Source organism: Xiphophorus hellerii, chromosome 6 (assembly GCF_003331165.1).
Source record: "Xiphophorus hellerii strain 12219 chromosome 6, Xiphophorus_hellerii-4.1, whole genome shotgun sequence".
Classification (NCBI taxonomy): domain Eukaryota; kingdom Metazoa; phylum Chordata; class Actinopteri; order Cyprinodontiformes; family Poeciliidae; genus Xiphophorus; species Xiphophorus hellerii.
The window spans coordinates 11,773,950-11,786,544 of record NC_045677.1 but is presented as its reverse complement, the minus strand read 5'-3'; the positions used below and the strand labels follow the sequence as shown (position 1 = coordinate 11,786,544).

General features: G+C 40.6%; 1 protein-coding gene across 3 annotated transcripts in view; it reads left to right on the top strand.

Annotated features, from left to right (window-relative positions):
* LOC116721665 (ephrin type-A receptor 3-like) overlaps positions 1-12,595 on the top strand; it is a 104,669-nt gene that overhangs the window by 57,048 nt on the left and 35,026 nt on the right. For all 3 annotated transcript variants that reach the window (XM_032565530.1, XM_032565529.1, XM_032565531.1), the window contains 4 exons: positions 463-798; positions 2,401-2,513; positions 4,553-4,715; positions 6,710-6,818. In XM_032565530.1, the coding sequence (XP_032421421.1) occupies positions 463-798; positions 2,401-2,513; positions 4,553-4,715; positions 6,710-6,818 (721 nt within the window). The remainder of the gene's footprint in view (positions 1-462; positions 799-2,400; positions 2,514-4,552; positions 4,716-6,709; positions 6,819-12,595) is intronic.

The window sequence follows — 12,595 nt, the reverse complement described above, 5'->3', positions numbered from 1 at the left end:
ACGACAAGAAGAGGCCGTGTTTTAGCTTCAGCAGTAAAGACCACAATTGACTTATCAGGAAGTAAACACTTATCTTCAAAATGGAAATGCAATATGTTGCTATTTAAACTGGGGTTACAACGGGAGAGCGCTTCCAGTGTCTGTGTAGCTCACCATTCATCTCTGCTTTAGGGCAGAAGCTAAAAGCTACATCAGATTTCACAGGCAGTGTTTGGTGGAGGTGATTCCATTAGAATTTCGCTGTGGGCACTTCTGCTCCTCTGATTTTAAAATTTTGTTTTCAAGCATTTTTTGGTTATTGATAGAGTTCAAAAAGGATGCCTAAGGAAATAGCTGAGGAGTAGGCATCAAGGATAATAGGGGGAAGAAAAAACAAGGTTTAACTTTCTTCTTTTGCCAATTACAAATTGAATGAAGTTTTTCCACGTGCAGAAACATACATCCTCCATTCTCTTCCATCAGGTCCTCCATCTGCTCCAGAGAACCCTATCTCCTCTGTGAATGAGACCTGCGTGACCTTGGAGTGGTCGCCGCCCCGCGACACAGGAGGCAGAGGGGACATTACCTACAGCCTCCATTGCAGAAAGTGCTCCGGCGAAGGCAAAAAGTGCGCACCGTGCGGCAGCAGCGTCCATTTTGTCCCGAGACAGTTCGGGCTCTCGTCAGCCAGCGTGCTGATCACTGACCTCCAGCCGGATTCTAACTACACTTTTACGATCGAGAGCCAGAACGGAGTTTCAGATCTGAGTCCGACCCTGAGAGGCACGGTGGTAATAAATGTTACAACATCGCAGACAGGTGAGAGCGTGCACATTTACTGGAGTAATGGTTTTAAACATGACTGTTAATAAAACACAAAAAGCAACATTTTAACCTGAAATCTGTCGGATTATATTTCCTGAGCAAAGAAAGTAAGTTTTAATGTGTAACAATAAGATTTTATTTTTCTTGTGAACAAAAGAGCCTTTCAAAAGTGTATATTACATGCTATTGATAAATAAAATGTAAATCAGAAAAGCTGCAAGGAAGTTCATGGTTTCTCTGGAGAAGCTGCAAAGAGCCAGAACTTTACAACGATTAGTTGTGCTCTCTTCTAGCTGGCCCTAATGAAACAGTGATGAGAAGAAAGCTACAAACGTCCCATTTTTAGTTTCCCACAGGCCAAACTAGGCAAACATGCTGAAAATGAAACTCTGGCACTTTTTGGTATACATGCTGAATCGGATGTATGGCTCACATCACCCTGAACACAGTGTACTCATGGTGTAGCTAAAACAAGGCATTCCTAGAGGAACACTTTTCAGAAGACCTCACTCCAAAATGACTCAACGTCCAGATCTAAAGGCAATCAAAAATCTAAAGGCCATGTGGTAACACTTAAAAGTGCATTTTCGCTGAAGCTCTACCACTAATCTAACTCAACTAGGAGATCAAATTAATCTCTATATGTGCAAAGATAGTACAGAAAAAATGCTAAGACGTGCACTTTTCAAGGCAAGGAAATGTGGTTCTGCAAAGAATTCTCTGTGAGGCCAAATACAAATCAAAATTTGTCACACTTTCCAAATTTTGATTTACAAATCTTTAAGCATCAAGGTTTATTTTTTTCTGTCCACTTCAAACTTACATTAAACTTGAGGTTGCAAAGTGAGAAAATGTTAAAACGTGTAAAATTATTTAGAATGCTTTTGCAAGGCACTGTACTGTCCAAAAAAAAAAAAGTGACAATCTTAATTTGCTGCAATGGGGAATTTCACTGATATCACAAAATGACCCTGACGTGTCTATGCTTACACGTGTAGGCATAATAGTATGTGCAGCTGTCATTTGGTGGGACTGAAATTTGTGTAAAAGATAGGTGTTCATGACAAGGTGCTGATGAGTAATAGGCCTCCTACTGTACGCGTGGATGTGTGTGTAGTGGAAAGTGAAAAGGGGTGGAGGAGGTTGTTAACCACATTACAAGCTGCACATGCTATTCACAGCTATAAGCCTGAGTTTCACACATTTACACAAATACAGGCGCAAGCGAGTAAACCCACACCGTCATCCCACCAGAGCAGGTGTCCCAGTGTGGAAACACTGCACAGGAAATCACACAGTTTTAGTGGTTTCACATTGATAATGGTTAGATCACATAATGTGCCTATGAGCAGCATAAATGTGCGCTTCATTAAATGCTGCTGACACACGTGTACTGTACATAACACGTCGTGGGCTGTGTGATTACCAAAATGTATGACTGACACACTGCAATATGGCTTTGTGCAATAAAGCGTCGTAGGCATGCTTTTTCTGATGTCTTTGTTTGGCCAAACCATCTGCTTTTTTGTTCCTCTTTTGTAATCATTTTAACTTATCTTTCTCCTTGCTGCTCATGCTTTCTTCTTGTCGTTTTAGTGAGTGTTGTGTTAAAGGAAAGGCGAAGCAAGGACAGTGTAACATTGGCCTGGCAGGGTCCGGAGAGACCTAATGGGGCGATCGTGGAGTATGAGGTCATCTACTACGAGAAGGTGAGGGAGGCACTGAAAAGCACTTTTCTCTGCTGATAGAGATAAAGTAATTCGATTTTTCTGTTATAGAAAAAAAAAGTGTTATGATATAAAAATGTCCCCTCTTTCTCTGGAAGCTCAAAACATTTGTATCAAAATATTTCTTAAAGATTCTAAAGTAGAGTTTTACGGAGACTTTAGATTGTTGTTTTATGCACGTTTCACCTGCCAATAATAATATTGGAACACCTCCAAAATTTGGCTTTAGCATCTTTCATTAACATGGTTAAAAATGACTGAAACCACAGTTTATACGTGTGTTCCCTAGAGAATGAAGAACGCTGAAAAGTCCAAAAGGTTGCCAAAATGTTCAATTCCTGCATGTTCAGTGACAGAGGTTAAGCACTCAAAGGATACAACAAATCAACTTTCCTATACTCCATTGAGGGTATATATTATGCTGAGAGTCTGCTAAAAAAGATCATTGAGGGTATATATTATGCTGAGAGTCTGCTAAAAAAGATCATGCAATATGATGCCATATATCCATCCATTCTTTATTTACACCTGCGTATCCTTGGTGACTGTCACCAGGTCAACAGTCATTTACAGACCAATACAGAGACACGAAGGACACGCACACATTCACTCCTCAGGGCAACTTAAAATAGAACAATTAACACAACATATATGTTTTTGGATTGTGGAGGAAAGCCATGACTCGGGGATCTTCTTGATGCAAGGCAGTGCTACTTTGTGTAGTCATTTTACTTTAGATCAGAACAAAAGTACAGAATATCTGCTATCAAATAAATGTTTTTATTGTTGCTGTAAAATCTGAAAATGTTTTTGCAGTTTTGCTTTTTATCGAAAAAAAAATCAAGTGCAACAAGTTAATATGAGTAGATTTTTAGTAGGAGTCTCTGGTTTGGTTAGCCTGATTTCAGCCAGCTGACCAAAAGTGTGCAGCAACAGCTCAGGGAGGAGGAGTGCTACATTGCTGTATGCTCTGAGAAATTGATGGTTGCTTCAGCACCTTTTGTGGCATCTCATTCAAATAAATTTTTCTCAAATTTTTCATATTTGCATATAAATTTATCATTTTTTTATACTGTAGTTTTTTTAAAAAGATTACATCAGAAGATTTGAATTATCTTAGCACATGTAGACATTAAATGTGGTTAGGGATGTTATTAATCCTAAAAGATGTCTTGACAATAACAGGTAGCATGCAAGTAATCTAAATTTGTTCATTGTTTCTATTTTTTTCTAAATTAACTATTTCTAAATTACTGCAGCAAGCCTTTTTTAGATTTAACACAGTGTGTTCATTCATGTTTTACTTGTGCTCCTCCTACATGTTGGCAGGATATGGGTTTAGCCTAAGGCCACGTCTCTAATGACTTTTTCATCACAAACATGCCGCTATCGCTCTGGTTCCTCTGCCTTTTTTTCTCATATCCCCTCCACTGCTCACATCAAGGTAATTAACCACACATCTGTCCAACAAACCTTGTAAAACATAGCCAAGGTGATGAAATTAGACCTGTGTGTCTGCATGTGCTGGCATGTATTAACAGTAAAATCACGTTAATCCGTATTGTAGAAGGTCTTCTCTCAGCAGGGAATCAGCTTACTGGCGGACAAACTTGTTCTCTCATCATCCCTCTGCATACACACACCCACACGCCCGCACACCCCCGTACACACACATCTAAGTAGGGGTGCACGCACCTGAAAGGTAATAGAGGAACAAAGTGAAGCAGCTTTGACCAAATATTGCCCCAGAGTTAAGAGAAGATAAGATTTTGGATTTGACAGATGCTCAAATATAAATGTGGCCAAATGGACCAGTGCTGAAAATGATGTGAAGTGCATTAGATTCCGAGAGACTGCTAAATTCAACAATTTAAGATGTTCTATTAGATTTAAACATTTCTATTTATTCTGCCTTTCTTGATACCACAGCCCAGAGCGCCAGATCAAAACCGTTTTCATTTTTATGTCTTCCTTGTTTTGAGTATTTATTTTGTTTCCTGTTGTTTAATCCTCCTCTTCAGAACCAGCGGGAACAGAACTACACGGTTTTAAAGACTCGATCCAACATGATGACAGTGGACGGCCTGAAGCCTGGGACCACCTACGTGTTCAGAGTCAGGGCTCGAACTGATGGGGGATACGGGACGTACGGTGGGGAGATTGAACTGGAAACCAGCCATGAGGGTAAAAAAAAAATTGCATCTCATTTTTATTGACTTTTTTGTTTTCCTTCCATTGTCTTTTCTGCTCAAAACTCAGTTTTTTCTAGGATTTTGGGGAAGCAACACAGAATGTCTCCTTATTAAATGTTCTAATAGCTGGATAGTCTTTATATTCAGATATAATTATTTGAACTGTCTTACATCTTATTGTATTCTGATATTTTGCAATCAGAGATTTTCTTGGTTGGCAATGTTGGAAAACATAAGTCTGATGTAATGTCAGACTTTGAGAAGATGAAGATCATAAGTTTTGTTACAGCGTGTATTTTTATAAATATTTCTTATAGCAGACAGCACCGACAGAAAATCATTCACTCCTTTCCAGACACACTCCACTTTACGGTGAAGTCTGACATGATGTTTTGATATTGCGAGATCTCATGCCACGAGATATTTACACGTGTATGCTGCCATGATGATTATCAGATGAGTCATTCCTTCCAATTCACTAAATGAATTCACTTTGTGGTTTTAAAGTTCCCTGCTTTTCACCCCAGCTCCTTCCTCGGTTTGGCTGTTAGGCAGAGACGCCCTGGCAGTCTCGCATGTTGTCGTGCACGCATTTGAGTCGGTGGCTTCAAAGTGTGCTGAAATACTTTTTCCGGTAAAAGAAAGACAAATCAATTTGACAAGAAAGAGAAATATGTGAATAGGGGATTGTTTTGGAGATCTTGATTCAAACAGACTTTTGGAGCAAAGTGAAAGGCCTGAACAGGTTTACTCCAACTAAAGTCAGGACAAATTCATAGAACAAGGATTTACGTATCTTTTTACATCCAACCTCCCCTATCACAGAGCTGGCTGTCCCAAGCCCTGTTATTTCAGACCAGATAAGCCTCATACTATGCATACTATGTGGAATCCCTATGATATAGTTGTCAAACTCCCTGTCACGTATCCATTTCGCCACCTTTAATATTGCTTCATCATGAGCTCTTTGGGTTTTTTTTTTTTACTCTCTTTAATGTGGCTTTCAAAGCGATCATTGATTCCTAGACAGGCTGGGAGAGTGGAGTGAATCAGTAAATGTGTAGCGCTTCAAAGTACATTGACTATGCAGTACAGAAAAGGCATGCATTAGCCTATAAATCATTCAGTTGTCAATAAAAGTATTTCAGAGCCGTATTTCTTCTCCGGCGCTCCAACAACTATCATTAATTTGATGCCTCAACATGCTGCACGGGTCTCTGTGGTCTACAGCCTCCTCACACAACAGGTTCACATCAAAGTAAGGCATCATAAAATGTAAATTGGCTGATCTTGTACCAATCACGTGCAGTTATCTAATTAGATCAGCTGCATTGATCATTACAGAACGATGAGTGTATGTGTGAGCCTCCGACTGTAACAGGAGATCAATACCTGGATTATTATGACTTCTCAAGATGCCCAGCCGTATTATGCATATGTGCGCCACACACACTTGCAGACGTGGATGTCTGCTCATGCTCAGCTAAGCCAGATAAATGGGGGTATTTGTTTTGAGTAATGGCTCGATTGGTGTGGCGTAAAAATCGATGCGTCTTTGCAGAAAGTTCTTGGCGTTAGCCTTGTTATGTGCAATGTTAACATATCCATTTGGACAGCGCGGCCGAATAGGAATGGCTTTCATGTCTCCTCTTGTACCCTCACAGAGAGGGAGAAAGCTTTTCATCAAGAGCCTTACTTACTATTCCATCCACCTCCCTTTCCTCTCTTGTGCCTCTGTTTGCTGCTCTCTCTCTCTCTCCCTCCCTTCTGCCTCTGTCTTTTATGTCTTTTCTAATACTATAATTTTTCATGCTCTCTCTATCCCTCGCCACGTCCGTGGTATCATTTTCTGTCTTTTCACTTCTAGCCTGCCTTAATCTTGCCTTACCTCCAACAGAAAATGCCGTGGGCTTCATTCGTTTCTCGCCAAGACCTGCTTTAGTAAACTTTTATAACGTTCACTTTCTTTTCCCCCTGGTTCTGCAGACGTCTTGGCCATTGGGGACCCAAACCAGTCCACCATTCTGGTTGTGTCCATTGCAGGAGGGATTGTTCTCCTCATCTTCTTGGTGACCTGCTTTGTTGTTAGTGGAAGGTAAGGGAAAGACATGGGCACCCAAAAACCCAAACTTTTATATGAAAGTACAATTTAACAGTACAGCAAGTAAAATGAGACACATGTAATGTTTATTCATTCTGTTTTATGGAACTAAAATCTGAAAAGTGTGGAGGTGTTTTATAGTTGACCTTGGTGAGATACATTTTAGAACCACCTTTTGCTGCGATTACATCATCAAATCTCTTGGTTTATGTCTTTAACTTTAAAATAAAATATATATTTTTTTTTACTTTAAGTAGTAGTTTTTACGCCACAGATTTGCAATTGCGATGGGATTCAGCTCTGAACTTTGACAATGCCACACAAACACATGAATATGCCTTGATCTCAGCAATTGCATTGTAGCTTTGGCTGTATATTTAGGGTCTTTGTCATGTCTCAAGTGTTTTACAGTCTCTAACTGATTTACTTCCAATATGTTCCTGTTTAGCTTCATTGCTCACACTGACACATCATGATGCTGCCAAACAATATCATGAAGACTGAGAATCACCACATAGGTCAAGGATTGAATAGTGGAGAAGTTAAAGCATGTTTTGAGAGCTGTTTGTTCCACCATTTGAAACTGGGAACATTAAGGGACAACTACAAAGACATTCTGCAGAAAGGACAATTATTAGTCATGAACTCCACAAATCTGGTCTTCAAAGTAGAGTGACAAGAAGAAAGTCATTGTAAAAAGAAAGCCATAAAAACTCCTGTTTGTAGTTTGCTAAAGCCCTTGAAGAAAAGGCATCAAACATGAAATGGGGTTTTATGGTGGTAGGAGATCAAAATTGTGTTTTATTTTTACTTGCATGCAAATTCCTGTGTGGGAGAAAACTCACACTGCATATAACCCTGAACAAACCATCCCCACAGTAAAACAAAATAAAAAAAATGGTGACATCAGCACCGACTTCTTTTCACTAAATATACTGCAGCTTTAATTTAACTGTAAAGTATTGAGTATTGCTTCAGCTTTGTAATAATGGACTATTATTGTTTGTTGACCTGGCAAATAAAATCCAAATTAATTGTGTAACTCAATGTAGAAATGTTCAAGAGGAGTGAACACTTTTGTGACACATTTTCACAGGAAGCTTTTTGAGGATCACTCCATTTTACTGCTAAGAGCAATCAGATGCCATGCTTGGCAATCTAAAGCTGCATTTACCTATTTATAATCTGATTTTCCCTCATATCCCTCTCAACATCAGTCTGTGGAGAGATTACACATAGGTGTGAAAAAGGAGGGCGTCCATCACTGACATTTACCAAAAAGTCTGATTAAAGGTTGGGCTCCGCTGAATGTGACAAGCGTGGACTTCTTTGGTCACTCACTTTGAAGGTTAGACGGTTTGTTAATGCTCAGCCTCAATGGAGGCCAGAGAGGAGAAATAGATGAGATGGAAAGAATGGAGAAGGGAAGGGGGGGGATAAAAAGAGCTCCGATCTCTAAGAGGTGACATGATGAAAGCATCAGGTGTTAGGTGAAAAAGCTCTTTGGAGAGGAAGTAACGGACCAGAGGGGACCTGTAACCACAACACCTGTAACCAAATGTTTATCCACCTTGCGCTCCGACTAGATTACCCGCATTTCAGGAATGACACACGGGCAAACACGCGCATGCTTATGTACACACACTAAAAACATTAGTATTGATTCATGTGATTGCTTATCAGGCTGAGTGCTCTATTCACTATTGACTCGAAGGGATGTAATCAGCAGAGACTGTTGAGGGTGCTGTGGAACACACACCCCTACACACACAGCACTTAGGGCACGCAAACGGGAACCCATCAACATGTTTTTAATCAGACAGGGATTACAGGCTTGTTCACCCCCCAGCCCCCCCAAAAAACCAAAAAAAAAAAAAATAATCAACCTGTGAAACATTTTGTGTTATGAACACATGTGATGACACAAACACAGACTCACACTCATCTAATCAGATTTCACAGGCTGGGGAGGTGTTAACTAGGTTTTACGGACAGGTCGATGCCGTACCATCAATTTCAGGCCTTTCTCCTCCTCCTTCTTCTCCTCCCCTCTGTCTCTATCTTCCGTCCGATGAGAGGTTTGGACGCTCAGGAGGAAGATGCGGTGATGGCTGCTTTCTATTAAAGCACATCTGTCGAAATGTGTGCGCTCACAGGTGGGAGCGTGTGCCTTGTTTGTGACTTGAGTATAAAGATCAAAGCCGAATCGCGAGAGAGCCGACGAGTGCGTGCGCGTGTGCGAGAGTGTGTGCGCTTAGAGAAATTTGGTCAGGATGGACAGAAGGAAGAGAAAGGAAGAGACACAAGTGGAGAATAAACATATTAGAAAGCTGCTAGGATTGACGGATTGCAGCCGAGGGGGAAGGAGAGGTACATCTGAAGCATAATGGTGCCGCTGGAGAGCCACATTTTCAGATGATGTGAAAGATAGAGAGAAGGAGGTGGAGGCCTGGAGGAAATTGATGGAGGAAAGCGAAGAGCCAGGGGAAAGAAAGCGGAGGTGCAAGGAGCAGAAGATGAAAAGGCAGATTGCAAGTGTGTTTGAAACAGGGAGAGAAAAGGGTAAGAGGAGATGATGGGTGGGCGATTGCGCTGTTAGGTGCAATAGGACTGTCATCCTTGAAGCTGGTAGGAATTGGGGGTGGAGGGGAAAATATCTAAAACTAATCTCCTCTTGTGTCGTCTATTCCTCCCCGTTTTTTATCACTTCCCTCTTATCTGTCATTCAAATTCTCTCCACCCTCTCTGACATGCTTCCCCTTCTTCTCTTATTCCGACTCTCCAGCTTTCATTTCCTGTTTTGTTCTTGGAATTTGCATTTGGATGAATCTATCGACAATCACATGTACTCGCTGTGACCTGCTCAATATGAACAATGATTGGGCTGAAATTGACATTGAGAGGCAGCCAGGTTTTAATTGATTTTTCTACTAGGCGTTCGAAAGACTCCCGTCTCTTCCAAAATGCCAGCTGTTTCAATAATCATTAAACTGAATAAAAGTGCTGAGGGTTTTTTCTTTGTTCTTCTGGAGCAATAATTATGTATTTGATGGATACACTTTATTACAAGAAATTCAAAATGCATTCAAATGTGAATTCATTCCAATAATGTTTCAAACAAGGGACAAAGATTACACTGGGAGTGATATATTTCAAATGTGTATTTCTCAGAATTTTAATTATTAGAAAATCTAACTAATACAGATCAAAATTAAAGTTTGTTTGGAAAAGTGAATGTCATGAACAAAGACAAATTTAAAAGGGTTTAGCAAAGAAATGTTAGGGTATGATGTGTTATACACAACCATGTAGAAGACCTCTACCTCCACAGTTGTCCATCAAACACCATTGACAAGGAAGATACGTTTTCTAAATGTGCAGTGTCCAAGCATTTTAATGGAAAGTTAAGTAGAAAAAACAAGTGGAGTAAACGTTAAATAGTAAAATAGTGCCACAACACTCACTCCTTACCTGTGCTAAGGAGAAAAATGTGTTTTACTGTTGCTCAGTGGTCCCAAATCCTTTTTTAGATTAAAGTAAATTTGCATTTTATTTGAAATGTTAGCCCTAAGATCTGAAGGAAAAGTGGAAAAGAATCCCAACAAATCCATGTTGTTTGAGGAACAGTGTGAGAAATCTCAGGGACACCATATCCAATGCAGACACATTGAAGACTGTCATTAAAGCAATCTGGGTTTCCTCAGCATTGACAAAAGCTGATCAGCTCCATGCCACACCGCATTGATGCAGTAATTTGTGCAGGAGTCCTTATCAAGTAAAAAATCTTCATAGTGTGGGTATGGACATGCTTTCAGTGAGCCGACACTTCTGTATTAAACATCTTTTTTTAATTGATCTTTCATTAGCTGCAAAACAAAATACTCAAAATTTACACCAAAAATATGTCACTCTTTTTGGAAAAAAATTTGTTTAACTTTTCGAATTGTTACTGTCATTTCCTGTCCCATGTTCACCTTCAAACACTTTCACCATCGCTGCGGCGATGGTGCTGCAGCCTTCGCCGGCAGCGTACTGAACAACTCTGCCACATAAACAAGCTGATTTGCAGGCGATTCTGTTCTCTCCTGTTCTCATTTAATAAAGTGCTGTTATGCTATTGTTACAGCGGGAGGGAAAACATGAAAAAACACCCAAAGCTACTCAGACGCAGCACGCTGCTGACAAATCACACCAGTTATTGCTGTGTGCATGCCATTATTGCTCAGCTCGGCGAGTCTGCGTTTGCAAGCATGTGTGGCTTGCATGTGAAGTTTTCTCTTTTGTCCTCCTGAGGTTGGCTTGGCAGGCTGGCAGGTGCAAACGATGGGGAGCGACTAGGAAACTGGCACTGCCATGGATTAGCAGATGGCCTTTCACTCAAGAAGCATTCTCCCCCTTTGGTCTTCACTTTCTCCCACTCCTTGTTGAACATCTTACAGCTTCTGCCTCTGAGCGTCTTTGTCTGTGTGTCTCAGCTTGTACAGGTTTGGGGCGTAGTTTTGTTTGGAATCTAATGATCCTACGGCCGATCAGACATCTCCTTTTCTGATTTGCTGCGGGCTTCGGTTACGCGCCAGATTCCTGTGTGTTTTTCTGTCTGTATCTTTTTAATGTGGGAGTTTTGGAGAAAAGTCAGCATAAATTTGTTCCGCCTTGACCGACGCACATTTTTTAAATGTTTTATCTACTTTGTTCCCTAAATTCTTTAGCTGAGGGATAGCTTTTGATTGAGCTGCAGATTATTCGGCAGGGTCAAGAACTGAAAAACACTGCAAAAGAAAAATTGCCCCAAATCTGATTCATGTTATTAGTTTTTTCAGACAAACTGATTTACATGTTGTACTATTTTTAAAAGAATAACATCCTTGAACTTTTCCAAAGGTTTTGTTTAATAACAAACTGCAAAAGTATTTCATTGGGATTTTATGTGATACATCCAAACAGTGTAACACAAAATTGTGAAGTAGAAGCAAAAGCACAGAGGATTTTTCTTGCAAAAATAAAAATTTTGACATTTAATTCAAGGGACACATCCAGAAGTTGCAGGACTGGAGAAATGCAATTTGAGACCAGCGTTCTAGCCACCTAGGGCTCTGGGGTTAGGTTGGGGGAAGCCCTGCTTTCAGCAGGCAGTAGAGTCTTGCATACCCCAGCCACAGTCATAAAGCACTTTAGACAAACACTTCTGAATCTTTTCTAATTCTTCACATTGCCACAATTGCACAAGCAAACACTGTGGGATGGAGGGAGGGGGTTGGAGGGGCTTGTCGTGGTCCTCTTTTGCTCGTGTCCCAAGAGGTGTGGGGACGACCTGGGGGCCTCTGACGGCAGCATTAGAGTGTCTGGGGTCTGTTGTAGGACGCTGCTTGTGTAAAGTAATCATTTCTGCCATACACTCTGACCACCCACACACACACACAGATCCACATGCACTGACACGCATATAATCCAAGTGGCTGAAGGTCAGACAAACACAGGTTACTGTTTCATCAATGTGGCCTGCCCACTTTGATGCAGGATGCAGTCTTGGTTTAGTAAAGTAAATTATGCAATTAGAATACCGTCTTCATGTCTTTGTAGAACAAGTCTGCCCTGGAACACGTAGGCAACCATCTTCTCTATATGGTATGCCTGAAATACCAAAGAGAGGATGCATAAAAAAAAAGCTTCAGTGGAGAGTCTAAACATGACATCTGACTTCAGAGGTTTTCCCCTGCTGTACTACATAAAAATACAATAAAATACATCAAAGTTGTGGTTACAGGCCACTG